At 43.0% G+C, this 13,119-nt stretch overlaps 1 protein-coding gene across 1 annotated transcript; it reads right to left on the bottom strand.

Moving 5' to 3' along the window:
- Positions 1-519: 519 nt before the first annotated feature.
- On the bottom strand, positions 520-11,648 carry dhtkd1 (dehydrogenase E1 and transketolase domain containing 1). Its single transcript, XM_071897481.2, has 17 exons — positions 11,420-11,648; positions 10,945-11,097; positions 9,935-10,146; positions 9,634-9,828; positions 8,348-8,617; positions 7,461-7,632; positions 6,753-6,951; positions 5,529-5,841; positions 5,343-5,427; positions 5,040-5,179; positions 4,718-4,868; positions 3,699-3,805; positions 3,376-3,540; positions 3,146-3,228; positions 2,544-2,710; positions 1,728-1,813; positions 520-1,619 (listed from the first exon to the last, which is right to left on the bottom strand). Exons 1-17 carry the CDS (start codon positions 11,589-11,591, stop codon positions 1,518-1,520), a joined length of 2,772 nt encoding a protein of 923 aa, XP_071753582.1. The 5' UTR covers positions 11,592-11,648; the 3' UTR covers positions 520-1,517.
- Between the last annotated feature and the right edge of the window lie 1,471 nt (positions 11,649-13,119).

Raw genomic sequence — 13,119 nt, 5'->3', positions numbered from 1 at the left:
TTCATATAACATGCCTCAGTTCGACACTGCTCACAATGACGCACACTTAGAATTTAGGCCACCAAGGTTTGTGTCAGCCTGGAAAGCTGCGTGGGTAAACTGAGTTTACCTGGGTTTACCTTCCACTATGTCCCTGATTCTAATTATAGTCCTACATTTACAGGTCAGACTGGGAACATCCTTGAGGCGCACATCAACATGGTAATGGGTTTCTGCATACTGAGTCAGTTTACAGCTGCCTCCCTTCAGCAGCAAGAGATTTCTCTTTGTAAGGCCGTACTAGTTTTAGACCCTACAAAGCAGAGCAGAGTTCATGGGCAATGATGGTGAACTATGACCTTCAGTTGGTAATCAAATCAAATCACATACCAATACAAACAAATCAATTATTTTATGCTCTTTTTTGTTTTCTTGATAGTACTTAGTATGACATACTAAAAAGCAGGATAAACTCTATTCTGCAAATAAAAGAGTATAAATAACAGAGTTTAGGTGAAAACAAAAATCATCCACAATGGTGAAAATATATTTATTTGAAAATATTGAATATTTCCATTTCATAACTCGTAAATGGCAACTGATTGTCATTTACATTAGCCCTTTAATGCCATTATTTGGACTTCAAGTCTTTAGATTAAACCACTAAACAAGGATGATCAAGCACTGATCAGTTCAAATTCGTACCTGTGTCAAGAAAGACACAACAGACCAAATACACCTAACCCAGTCCAAAGTAGGCAGGTAATGGCTGAAACATTTAACAGCCGTGATGGTAACACATCTAGATAGTAGTTCAGAAACACAGTTCAGTTTTTCCCCTTTAGTCTAAAATATAATCTTAAATATATTTAGTGTTGTCTAAAATGCTTTTGCCCATGGCATAAATACTTAAAGTTAATACTTAGGAGATTCCAAATAACTTATTAAACAGGTACTTGCTGGTTGGAACAGTACAAAAATGAGCCGCTCGTGCAAACAAAATGCATGAGATGACTAAGCCCTTCTGATTCACAATCTGAAACACGGAGCCATGACAAAGGCAAGTTATAGTCCCTAGTGCTAGTAATGATGATCAGCTAAAAGTGCCTTTGTACTACAATCGCATTGTAAACGTCATCTCTAAGGCCTTGATTCAAATCTGAACCATGTTGGTAGTGGTCTTTTTTCTTTGTTCTGTAACTACCAAATAGTCGCCGAGAGAAAAAAAAAAAAACGAGCAGACTGGAATCCTGGCCTTGCCTTGAAACCATATAAACAAAATTAAAACCTGGATTTGACTCTGTTAGAACACCAATAATACAATCATCAACACTATTCTCTTTAACAGTTGACACGATTTGTACAGTAATGACCGATTCATTTTAACCACACGTCCACACCACGTAAAGGTCCCATGTATTCTCAATGCAGCAGCCCTGCACTTGTGCTTTTAGCGATGGTGGTAGACCGTAGTGGGAAGACCACAGCAGATATGTAATGTAGTACTGATCCATTTTGGTTCCCAGTATTCTTGTGATTTAGGAGAAGGTAGTGGTGAGGATGGCCTCCTGCTGCTGGTGATGGAGGGTTCCAATACCCACAGCAGGGGCGGGCAGAGCGGGTCGACTGACTAACCGGAGCTGAGAAGGAAAGAAGACAGAGTCTATTATGTATAACATCAACAGTCAATTCACTGTTTAATCATTAATCTTTACAATGTACATTTTATTATTTCAGCCACTGCTCACCTTGCAGGCCAGCTGCTTCTCAAACCTGGGAGCTACAAAGGACCAGGGACCCATGTTCTGAGGCTCCTCTTGACTCCAGACAAACTCTGCAGGGGAAATAATTTAACTGATCACAATCAAGAGCAAAAGAGAACACTGTTCACAAATTTTTTTAGGATGCATTCACACCAAGCATGTTTGGAGTGGCTCAAACTCTAGAGCATTTACTCCTTTAGTTCAGTTGGGCAGTTTGGGCAGGTGAGAACGAAGCCATTCGAACTGTGGTGTGCATCAAATAACCGCACCGAGACTGTCTGCGGGTCTCAGTTCTCTTCAACATGAACTGTGGTGCTGTTTGTTAGAAATGAGAATGGAAATGACCCCAAAACGCAAAGTTTTATAGGTAAGGAGATGGATGTTGACATCTGATCTGAACAAAATCAACTGAGGGCAAATCGCTCACATTGAGCTATTTCTGCATGTGTTTTTAACTAATATGTAGACTAGAGATGGTAAACTACAGCGAATGGCAGACAAGTAAATCATGCTTAAAATCCGATTAGTTTTGACTCCCCCTGCTATCAAGATCTCATCAAAACTCTGTCCAATACAAACCCTACTTGTGAGTCCATGCAACTTCTATTTACAAGCCCTGGTTTGTAATTGAGCAGTGTGAACCTAAACAAACCAAAAACTTTTGCACCATGGTTCGGACTACAACAAACAAACTGTAGGTGTGATTCCACCCTTAACCTCAACATGCATGCTGACAGTAAAGGAGGTGTTTTGTGAGGCAGACAGCGGGAGGCCGGTGCAGGTCATCTGGGGTCACACTACCTTTGGCGTTGGGGTATTTCCTGAGCTCCTGCTGCAGAGCCTCCAGTGGGAAGGGACACAGCTCCTCCACACGGACGAGTGCCGTGTGCTGGGTGGCTGCTGACGCCTCCCTCTGCTTCAGCAGGGCATAGTAATGTTTCCCTGAGCACAGCACCACCTTCTGGACACTGTGTGCAATCAGAGGACAGAAAATGGGTTACAGAAATTGGATTACTTATAAAAGAAAACATGCCAGATTAACTGCACTTACTTATAAGAGGGTTATGCTAGTGTTATCATAATAAGAACAGGGATTCTTCCAGTTTCAGCGAGTTACGTTTAAGACTAAAAATAAACTGGAAACATAAAAAACGACCTTCTTATTTTACAAAACTAGTGCACCAAGGGAACACAACATTTGTAAGACTACTGAAATAGCATTTAAACCTAAAGACTAGATTTAACTGTATTTAAGACCTTTTAAAAAGGCCTGGAATTTAGATAATTCAGTGAAATACATTTTAAGGCTTTGAACACGTACAGACGCCCTGAAGAATCAATATAACATGCTTGAGGAAAGGCCGTGATTTATTACCGGCATCACTATGTTGTGAATTCTGTACCTTTCTGCTGAGACTGAAGTGTCACCTAACACCGGTCTGAAAAATGTTCCTGGTGCCAACTCAGCCAGACTGGACACCGCCCCCTGGGAAAAGAAAGAGAACACTATTCAGCCTTTTGTAAAATCATGTCCTTGAAATCACCAGTTTTTGCAATGTTCCCGCATCCGCCTCCTCCTTGCACATGTTAGTGCAGGTGTTTCTTCATCACAGTGAACACACACAGTGCTTACAGAAAATCTCAGCAGCGTCTTGGGTCCGGCCACAATGAGGGGTTTGCGGAAGTTGCGGATCATCTGCCGCCTCAGCAGGTGGAAGTACTGAGCGGGAGTGGTGGGGTTGACCACAGCCATGTTGACGCTGTCACTGTCCACCCCCTCCTCCTTACTGTCACACATCTAAGAGACGCAAAGGGGACGAGTTAAGAGCTGCCAATCATTTACTATTCACGTAATGTGAAATCCCAAAACATAACCAAAAATTAAACTTCAAGGTGGCTTTGGTGTATCATTGAGCGACAGCAGATGACGCTGCAGGTAATTATTGGCCAGCAGACCTGGAGGAAGCGCTCCATGCGGCAGGAGGAGTGTTCAGGTCCTGCTCCATCATAGCCGTGCGGCAGCAGGATCACCATCCCAGACTGCAGCAGCCACTTGGCCTCACCTGGAGACACAGCAATTTAAATTCAATGTGTGAAAACTTTCCCCTTTATGTTACTTGGGTGACAGACTGTCTGAACACTGCTAATTTGCATATGGACAGCGATATCAGCTGTTCAGGCCATCTATCGACCTAGTTGTATTTTTCACATTTGATTTTTATGCATGTTTTGCCATTTATCAACCTAGCTGTAATTTGCATATCTGTGACAATGCCAAAGCTGCTAACAGCTATGGCATTGCTGCCACATTTGTACAATTCTTCTGCTCTGAATGAATAATTGTCGTGTTTATAATTTGTCTACTTTCATATCTGCGCAATACGTGATGTTTCTCAAATTCTAGTTTTCCCAAATTCTAGTCAAATACAAGCCAATTAGGTCTCTTAAAACATCTGACTCTAACCTCTTAGTTGGCCCAAGGACAAAATGCAAATCTGGTGATATGGCCTTTAGTCACTACGCTCCCAGTTGTTGGAACAAGCTGCCAGTTGATCTGAGTTGTGCAACAAGCTTATCCTCCTCTTTTAAAAGTAACCTTAAAACCTTCCTGTTCTCCAGAGCCTTTGATTAGAGCCTGTATACTACACTCTTGTATTATTGTTATTGCTGCTACATCCATCTTACTTTATCATTGTTTTTATTGCGTATTTTATTGCTCTTATTGCTGTAGTGTTTTCTTTTTCTATTTGTGTTGTGTGTTTTTATTTCTTCTAATGCCATTTCATTACTTGACTTTGACTTGACTTATCTTTGGTCCCGCAATTAGTGTGCCAATCCAGTATTGTGCAACTGTCTTGTAAAGTGTCCCAACCAGTTAACCAGGAAAAATTCCTCCTGCACCCATTGTACTTGGCAAATCTAAGTAACTGTGATTCTGTTCTGTAGCAGTAGAGTCGGGATGGTCAGGAGTTTACCTCCGGAGATGAAGGTATCAAAGATGATCTGCGCTCCGTTGAAGAAGTCGCCAAACTGAGCCTCCCAGATGGGTAGGAGCTTGGGCTGGGCGATACTCATGCCATACTCAAATCCAAGCACTGCCTCCTCAGAGAGTGGACTGTTACACACCTGAACACACACAAAAACACCACAGTACACCACATGAACGGGTGCACCCATGTGGTATTGTAGAGGTGGGTAAAAATGTCTTATGCAAGGATTAATGTCCTAAATATGCCATTTTTGTGTGTACAGTATCTGATCATACTGTTGGTTTTAACTGCGTTCTATAGGTGTTACCTCCAGGAATCCTTTCTGCTGAGGGTCGATGTGGTTGAGAGGGATGTACATGTCATTAGTGTCCTGACACACCACCATGGCATGTCGCTGACTGAATGTGCCCCTTCCAACATCTTGTCCGCTGATACGAATATTGAAGCCTGTAGAGTAGTGGAGACAAAAGCAAATGCACTGAATCATAAGACGTAAATCTACAGACACAGCTCCATTTCTTGACAGCAATAAAATGCGATCACACCCAAGTTTAATCAAGTATTTTCTGTTTTTTTTTGACAAGGCAAGAGACTCATGATTAACACCGACCCTGGCTGAGGAGGGAGCCGAATGCCATGGCCTCTGCCGTGGACCAGTCGAGTTTGGTTCCATCTTCCAACTTCAGCAGCCGAGCCTGGGATCACAAAACACAACCAACACATCCTCCAATGCAGAACCATCCAACCAAAACAGCCTGAACATGACAGAAATGACGGAAGCGAGGCCCGGCTCTACCTGCACATGGGTCTTTCCCAGGTGGCTGTGCAGCTGGATGTCCTCAGGGATGTCCACAGACTTTGAACCTACGAACTGCAGCAGGGGAACGGGGACGCCGGTGTCCCAGGTGGTGACCCGGGCCTGGGGTTCGGCCAAGTCGCCCCAGCGGCCCTGCAGGTTGGTGGGCGGAGGGCTGTACACGGTCATGTTGGCCAGCTTGTCGTTGAGCATGGAGTAGTGCTTGGACTTGATCTCTCCGCGCTCAGCGTCCGTCATCAGGCCCTCGGAGATCAGCTGGTCGGAGTAGGAGTCAGGGATGCTCTTCCTGGAGCTGGGAGGACATGACAGAGTGTTTTGTGAAGCAGCAATTTTTTTTTTTTTTCCCCTCAGGATATTACACGTTTTCTGAGGTTATTTAAAAAAGGGGAAATAAGATTTATACTGCCCCATAGCACAAAATGACCATAATATATCTGCGGGGGTATGATAGAGTTGCTGATCAACGATTACTTCGCCAGGTGCTGAAATTTCTGGCTTTCAAAGCTCTTTTTCTGGCCTGTCCTCTGTTTTGGAATAAAAACTCTGCACCCGTAGGAATTTCAAGACACTTCCAATCTATTCCCCCACACCCCATTTCTGCTCGATTGCCTAGTATGAGGCGGAGTGTAACGGGAAGATCGGACAGACATGCAACAAAGGTCCTAAGCTGGATTCAAACCATGAAATGCAAGAATGTGGTGTGTCACACAGGACAATTCTTTGACATGGTTTTAAATTGTATATTTATACAGGGAAATCATATTAAAATCTAAGACTGTTCAAAAAAGAGTACCCTAAACCACTAGCTAGAAATACAGGGGCTTCAAATTGGGTTTTTTTCCCAGACCTAAAATTCTTCCCTCAATTTGAAGATTTTGGTCAGTATTCAATATGATTTGTACGAGAGAATACGACTATCACTCTATAACTGAAGGCCATTATTCACGACAACAAATATCACATTATGATACATGACAGTAGGTCTACAACTAAATAAAATATGTAGGGACTGAACAATTGTTTTCCAAATTTTTTCCCTACTTTTTGACTGAAATTATAAACATTATCCATACTTTTCAAGACTTTCCAGATCTGCTTAGGACTCCTGAGAATATGTACTATATATACACACAGTACTGTATATTAACATTTGAAGTAATGGTGAATGTGTGTTACGATACAATGTAAACACACTGAACTGACCGGATGATCTTGTACATGGCTGGGTTGGTGAAGAACGGCTCGTCCAGCTCGTTGTGGCCCCACTGCCGGTAGCATATCAGGTCCAGGATGACGTCTTTCCTGAAACGCCGCTGGTACTCCACAGCCAGCCGAGTCGCCCGCAGCACTTCCTCCGCATCATCACCGTTCACATGGATCACAGCACAGCCCACCATCTTGCCTGGGATACAAATATACACATTATTCTGAGTATAACAGAATCAGAATTCTTTATTATGCCAAGTATGCTTGTACATACAAGGAAAGTGACTTGGTGTGGTTGGTGCATAAGGTACATAAGGCAAAGAAGTTTACAATATAAGCAATATATTAACAAAATGTAGCAAAATACAAAAAAAAAAAGCAAAATATTAACAAAATATATACAAAATACCAAAAATATTATGATAAATATTATGATCCAGAGTGAAGGTTTCACTAAGAAACAGACATGTGTCAGACAGTATTTGGGGGGGGGAAAATTGGTGGGGTTTATTGCATTAGCACAATTCAAATAGTGCCGGTTGAGTAGGTTGTTTATCACATAGAAGTACACAGATTTCACTTTTCAAATACATTAAACTTCCATAAAAAGCTATTTGCAAATACCATTTGACCCACATCTGCTAAGAAAGTAGCAGATAATTATTCATACCTTGGATACTGATATTACTGGTGAATTTCACTCACCCACATCACTGCAGTACAAAGAGGATCTGCCTCTCTCAGAAGGAGTGGTGTAGCCCACTTGGTTGTTCACAATGAGGTGGATGCTGCCGCCGACTCTGTAGTGGGGGAGGTTTGCGAGGGTGAAGGTCTCTGGAACAATCCCTTGGCCAGTGAACGAGCCGTCACCATGGACCTGTGGAAAAGAGGAAAACATACTTACAACTATCACCTTTCAAATAAAGTATACTGTTACTGACTATACTGATATTTTGGTAACCTTAATTTATCCAGAGAAGGTTTGATGAAGACGTTTTTAGCAAGACCCTGCCTCACATAAATACAGTTACACAAAATCTACTCTAGGAGCTAACCGTTACAACTGTCCCAAAGTGATTTATGTGCTCTGCGCATTTTACTTCCCCTTTCACAGTGGACTAGTAACCTGAGAAAAATGCGGGTTGACCGTCATTGTGAAAAGGTCGACCTGGGCAAGTCAACCCTGAAAAATGTCTCTTCCTGGTCAAGATCATGGTTGAGACACAGGTCACACTCTGCTCCGTAACCCCTGTCGCCCCTCGTCTGGGGTGTCATGACTTCTGCCATGTTGAACACAGGATGCAGTAGCTGCTGGGAGATTTATGACGCAACTGCAAAGCCCCTGTTACCGGGTCATCAGTGAGAGAGGGGTATTAATGTGTCCCCTTTTTTTTAATATAATTCTTTATAAACATATTCTAATTCTATAGAAACATAACCATGTACATTATCTGAAACAGTGGGGTGCTATATGGAAATCAGCAAGTTAACTTAGTCTCATACAAAATCTGGTCTCTGTGGTTGTATGTACTCAAACCCAGTTTGCCCAAAATTGACGTCTCCCTCTATTACACGAGAGCTTGTCTGAATACCTGCAGGCAGATGACTCGGTCCCCCGGCTGAGCGCTGTCTTCGGGCGAATAGTCCCCTTCCTTTCGGAGCTGCTGCCGGGCCCGGGCCTTGCCCTGGGTCACGGGGTTGATTGCCTCCAGGTGGGACGGGTTGGGCAGCATGGTGACGTGAACCGGGTGTCCGGCTCCAAACTCCAGCTCCACCGAGGAGGTGAGGTGGGACAGGACGTCGCCGATGGCAGGGGAGTTCTCAGGGAACTCGCTGAGGCCGCGTATCTTACGGAACATGAGCTGGAGAACGAGGGAACGTGGAAGAACAACTGACATTTCTCTCAGTAAGGGAGTCCTCCAAAGCCCTAGCCCTCTGGTAAATAAGCTAGTTACCTTCATTTGACGAGCCCGTAAACCCCTGGGTTATGTAATCTCTGGATTTTTTATGTTGCACTCCCTGAAAAATGCATGACTTTTCCACAGGACTGAAACACTGAACGCACTGACAATAGAGTCTTATCCAGGTATTAAAGCTTGGTTGTCTGTGTGCCAACAGATGCTGGAGCGGTTAAAGGATAAGTCCGTCCATTTTCGACTTGGACCCTATTTTCCACATCTTTTTTCTATTCCATTCTTTTTCGATTCTGACCAAAATCATCTCCGTTTTTGGCCAGAAAAACTCAAAAAATTAACCCCAAAAGCATGTATTTTTCAACACATTGATTGCATGCTGTGTACTGAGATGCAGTATGTCGGTAAAAAGATATAAATGAAAATGATCTAAAGCCAAGCCTTTCTAGTACAGTTTCTTCACTAGTACAGTGAAGCTACCTTGGCCTCGTTTACCCTTACTGGCTGGCTGTCCGTCTACACATACTGCTGTGTAAAGTAGTGCAAAATAAATACTGAAAGTTGTCAGGTCATGGATAAACTGAAAATTAAATATACATGTCTCATTACAGAGTGAGGGTCAATGTGTTGAAAAAGCACTGGTGTTTTAGGTGTTGATTTTTAGAGTGTCCATTGGCCCTACAGGACGGTAATGGAGAGCTGCAGACCAGGCAAGACCTCTACAGTGAAGCAATATATGAGATTTTGGTCAGACTTCATTTGTTTGATGGAAAATGATGGGAAAATAGGTTCCAGGTCGAAAATGGTCAAAGTTATGGAACCACGTGTACTTATACTAATCCCACCATACCCTTCTCTCCTATAGTTCCCTCCCCTAAGCTGCCTCCCTCTCAGCTTCCCCTGTGTCTAAATAAAGAAACATACTAAAGGCTTTTAATTTTTTTAAAGTTGTTTTGCAGTCTAACCTCTGGTGGGAACTTCAGCAGGCCCGTCAGGAGGTTGAGTCGGCCTCTGTGGGGCATCCCAACGACAACGTCAGTCACTCCGCTGTCGGCCGACTGGCGGAAAAGCTCGTGGAAAAATCCCATCATGCTCTCCGCTCCTTCGCCTCCATAACGTTTCACAGTAGCAAACTTTGTAGCCAGGAAATGGTCAAATTCCTGAAGGTTGTGAGAGAGAAAATTGACGAAATAAATGCTCTAGTATGAGAAATATTGTGTCACCTGCAGCCTTGGCGTTCTTTGAAATAACTTGAACCTACAGTACCTGGGACTCCAGCATGAGCTTGGCCAGCTGCCTCCTCTCCTCAGCGGAGAACGGCTCCTTCTTCAGCTCCTCGAAGCGGTCGGCGAACCACTCCCTCTCCTCCAGGCTGGTCAGCTGGCTGGTCTCCACTGAGAGGTGGCCGCAGTAGGCCTCCTCCAGGTAGGCCAGCACCTCCTCCACCGAAGCCTCCGCCTTGCCAAAGTGTCGCAGTCCTGGAGAAGTGCATGCAATGAGCAGTGGAAACACAAACTCTCAATGGGCATGATGGGCTGATGTGGGGAAAAAGGCAGAAAGTGAACAGAAAGAGAAGAGTTGTTGTTGTCAGGTGAAAACCTCATAACTCTAAATTGGGTGACTTTCACGTTCTACCCAGTGGTTTTCATGCCCTGCTAGTTCAGGGACTATTTTACATCTGAGATTCAAAGTGAATGCAATAAACTACCTGGCAGGATAGAAACCCAGCAGTACTCTGGAGCAGTGAAAGCCACTATTTTAAACTCAGCTGAAGGATTACATGCATTTCTCAACTCCTCTATTGGTTGAGAAAGACTTGGGTTCATCAAACCCTTTCAAAACCCATTGAATAAACTCAAAAATGCACCGTCGTCAAGCTATTCTGTTATTCTTCGTTTCTGAAAAAGTCGACATTTAGGACATTTGGAGGTTTTCACCCGACAACACCGATATGTGAATTCCTTCTGAATCATATGAAAACTTTACATTTTATTAATTACACTGTCAGTGAAGAGGAGTTCTGATAGCTTAAGCTTGAAATGATGTGAGCCACATTCAATCCATTGAGACATGATCGATCTGTTTATATCTTGCAACCATGTGCAAACTAATGATGGATCAGATAAAAATGGTATTGCAACTGCACATTAAAAGTACTGCAAGTAGTTTAAATGTACATGTAAGTGATAAAACACCAAAAGGAGAGGGAAACAGTCATTATCCCAACTTTTGATGGATGATGATCTCTCTCTGGGTTTCCCTCCACAGTCATTTACCTGAAGTGTTGAGTTGTCCTTGTACGACGCCAGTCAACACGTTAATCTCCGGTACAGTGTCTACCACAGGCCTCTGGGGCAGCAAAGGGTTAATTTTAGCAGCCTTGTGTCCATGTGCTCTGTATGCCTCCACCAGACGGGCAAGACCATGATCTGAGTGCAAAGCAAAACAAGAGGCCCCTCTCAGAGTGAGCTGTCCCAAAACACACTCAATGTCAATGTGTGGGTGCAAGGGGCAACTCCAAAATATAACTCTATCCTGTATCAACAAGCATGTAGATGAATAAGACAGCAAGGGAAAAGAATCACTAATTTCACAGAAGTTTACAAAGAATATTGGAACAAAATAAGGTGAAAAAACAGGAGTGTTAATGCAGCTAATATTCACCAGTTACATTATATTTGGAGACAACAATGAAGATTGCTCGTACTGTCAGGTGATGTTAAGTTGCCCCATACATTGCCCCATACTGACCTTGATTAAGTGCAGCGATGTGGTCGCTCTGCAACTTGTGCTCCTGCTCGGTTTGTTTAGGTCGGTAGCCGTAAACACCTTTCTCGGTGTGGTAAAAGCAACCAGCAGCCTGCCGGGCGACACTCAGCGGCAGCCTGCTGACCGAGTTTTTCAGGAAAAGTACGGCTGACATGGTTAAATTAGTAAAGAATGAATTACAGATAATCTAATCTCGCATATGACAGCACACACTACAGGACGGCGGCCATACTGGTTGTGAGATGTGATGGGAGGAGACGCCGCACTGAAAGCCTATTGGCTGAAAGACAGAGGCTCGCTATGAAGAAATCCTCCACTTTTATTAGGTTATGTTTTCGGTGCCGTTTGTTTGTTTGTTTGTCTGTTTGTTTGTTTGTCTGTTAGCAGGATTACGGAAAAACTACTGGCCCGATTTTCATGAAACTTCGTGGAATAGTGTAGCATGGGCCAAGGAAGAACCCATTACATGTTGGAGCGGATCCGGATCCGACTCACGAACAAGCAATAATAGCACGAACCTTGGCGGAGGTCTGCGCTCTCCGAGTGAACCTTCTAGTTGTTGATTGTTTCTCAAATTGAAATATCGTGTAGCTAGTATTCGTAGCTGTTACTTTATGAATATAATTTGTTTTATATTTTTTTTATTTCGTAGCGTTAAATAACTGATAATGACCTGACGATGCCACGCAACAAGTGTCAAGCAACGTCAAGCCTTCACCGGCTCTGTGGTTCATGTTGCATTCAGGTGCTCCTCGTAAACTCCAACTTCCGCAGTTGGAAGTCGTAAATTGTCAAGTGCTTGCAGTTGGGAACAGTAACAAAACTGACCCTGACCTGCAATAAAAGTATTTTTTTTGTTGGCTACTGTTTCGTTTTATGGTTTAGGTTATAATTTCCGTAGTTATCATATAGCGCGTTTTAAGACCTTTCTAGTTCTTAGCATGTTTCATAGTACTGCCTTCCATTGTACTTATATAGCATGTTAAGACATGCTTTTTTCCTAGCTAGCCTCCAGCATTGATTAACCACATTCACTTCCAATTTCCCTAATTCCCTCCCTATATTTTGCTCCAGCCTTGAAACATCCACTATGCATATAACCCCAAAGCGACATCCTGATTGATCCGTTTTTTTCTTTTTGAAGGCCAAATGCTTGTGCGCTGGGTTCGTAGATTTTTTTTGTATGTGCACTATTTAGTTTGCACCAGCTATTTAGTTTGCACCACTTGGTTGGTTTTGTGTTCACTCAATTCGAAATCACAGTATGTCCGACAGCACTTTAAGGCAGCATTACACCAACACTGTAAGCTCTCTGGATCATGTTGAATCATTAAATATTTCACCAAGGCTGTTTCTTTTTGGTGAGGTGAGGTGAGGTGAGGTCACTACAGTTCGTGGTGTTGTGAAAGACTGAACTGAAGACTGAAGACTGAACTCAGACTGTGGAGGCTGGCTGCACTCAGTCAGTAATAAGTAATGATTTACAGAACTATATAACTGTAATAATCCTACAATAAATTTTAGAAGCATACTATAATATATCATATTCCCAGCACCTATGGGAATATTACAGAAATGTATAGGTATATTTTGGTGATACCATAAGAAATAGGCCTAAAAATACCTTAAAATACAGTCACTATAAACTCAGTATTGACTGACGCAGACACACTGTAAGTCCC

The sequence above is a fragment of the Centroberyx gerrardi genome, chromosome 4, assembly GCF_048128805.1.
Source record: "Centroberyx gerrardi isolate f3 chromosome 4, fCenGer3.hap1.cur.20231027, whole genome shotgun sequence".
In the NCBI taxonomy this organism is placed as follows: domain Eukaryota; kingdom Metazoa; phylum Chordata; class Actinopteri; order Beryciformes; family Berycidae; genus Centroberyx; species Centroberyx gerrardi.
Note: the sequence above shows the minus strand (reverse complement) of the source record. Positions and strands in the feature narration are given on the sequence as shown.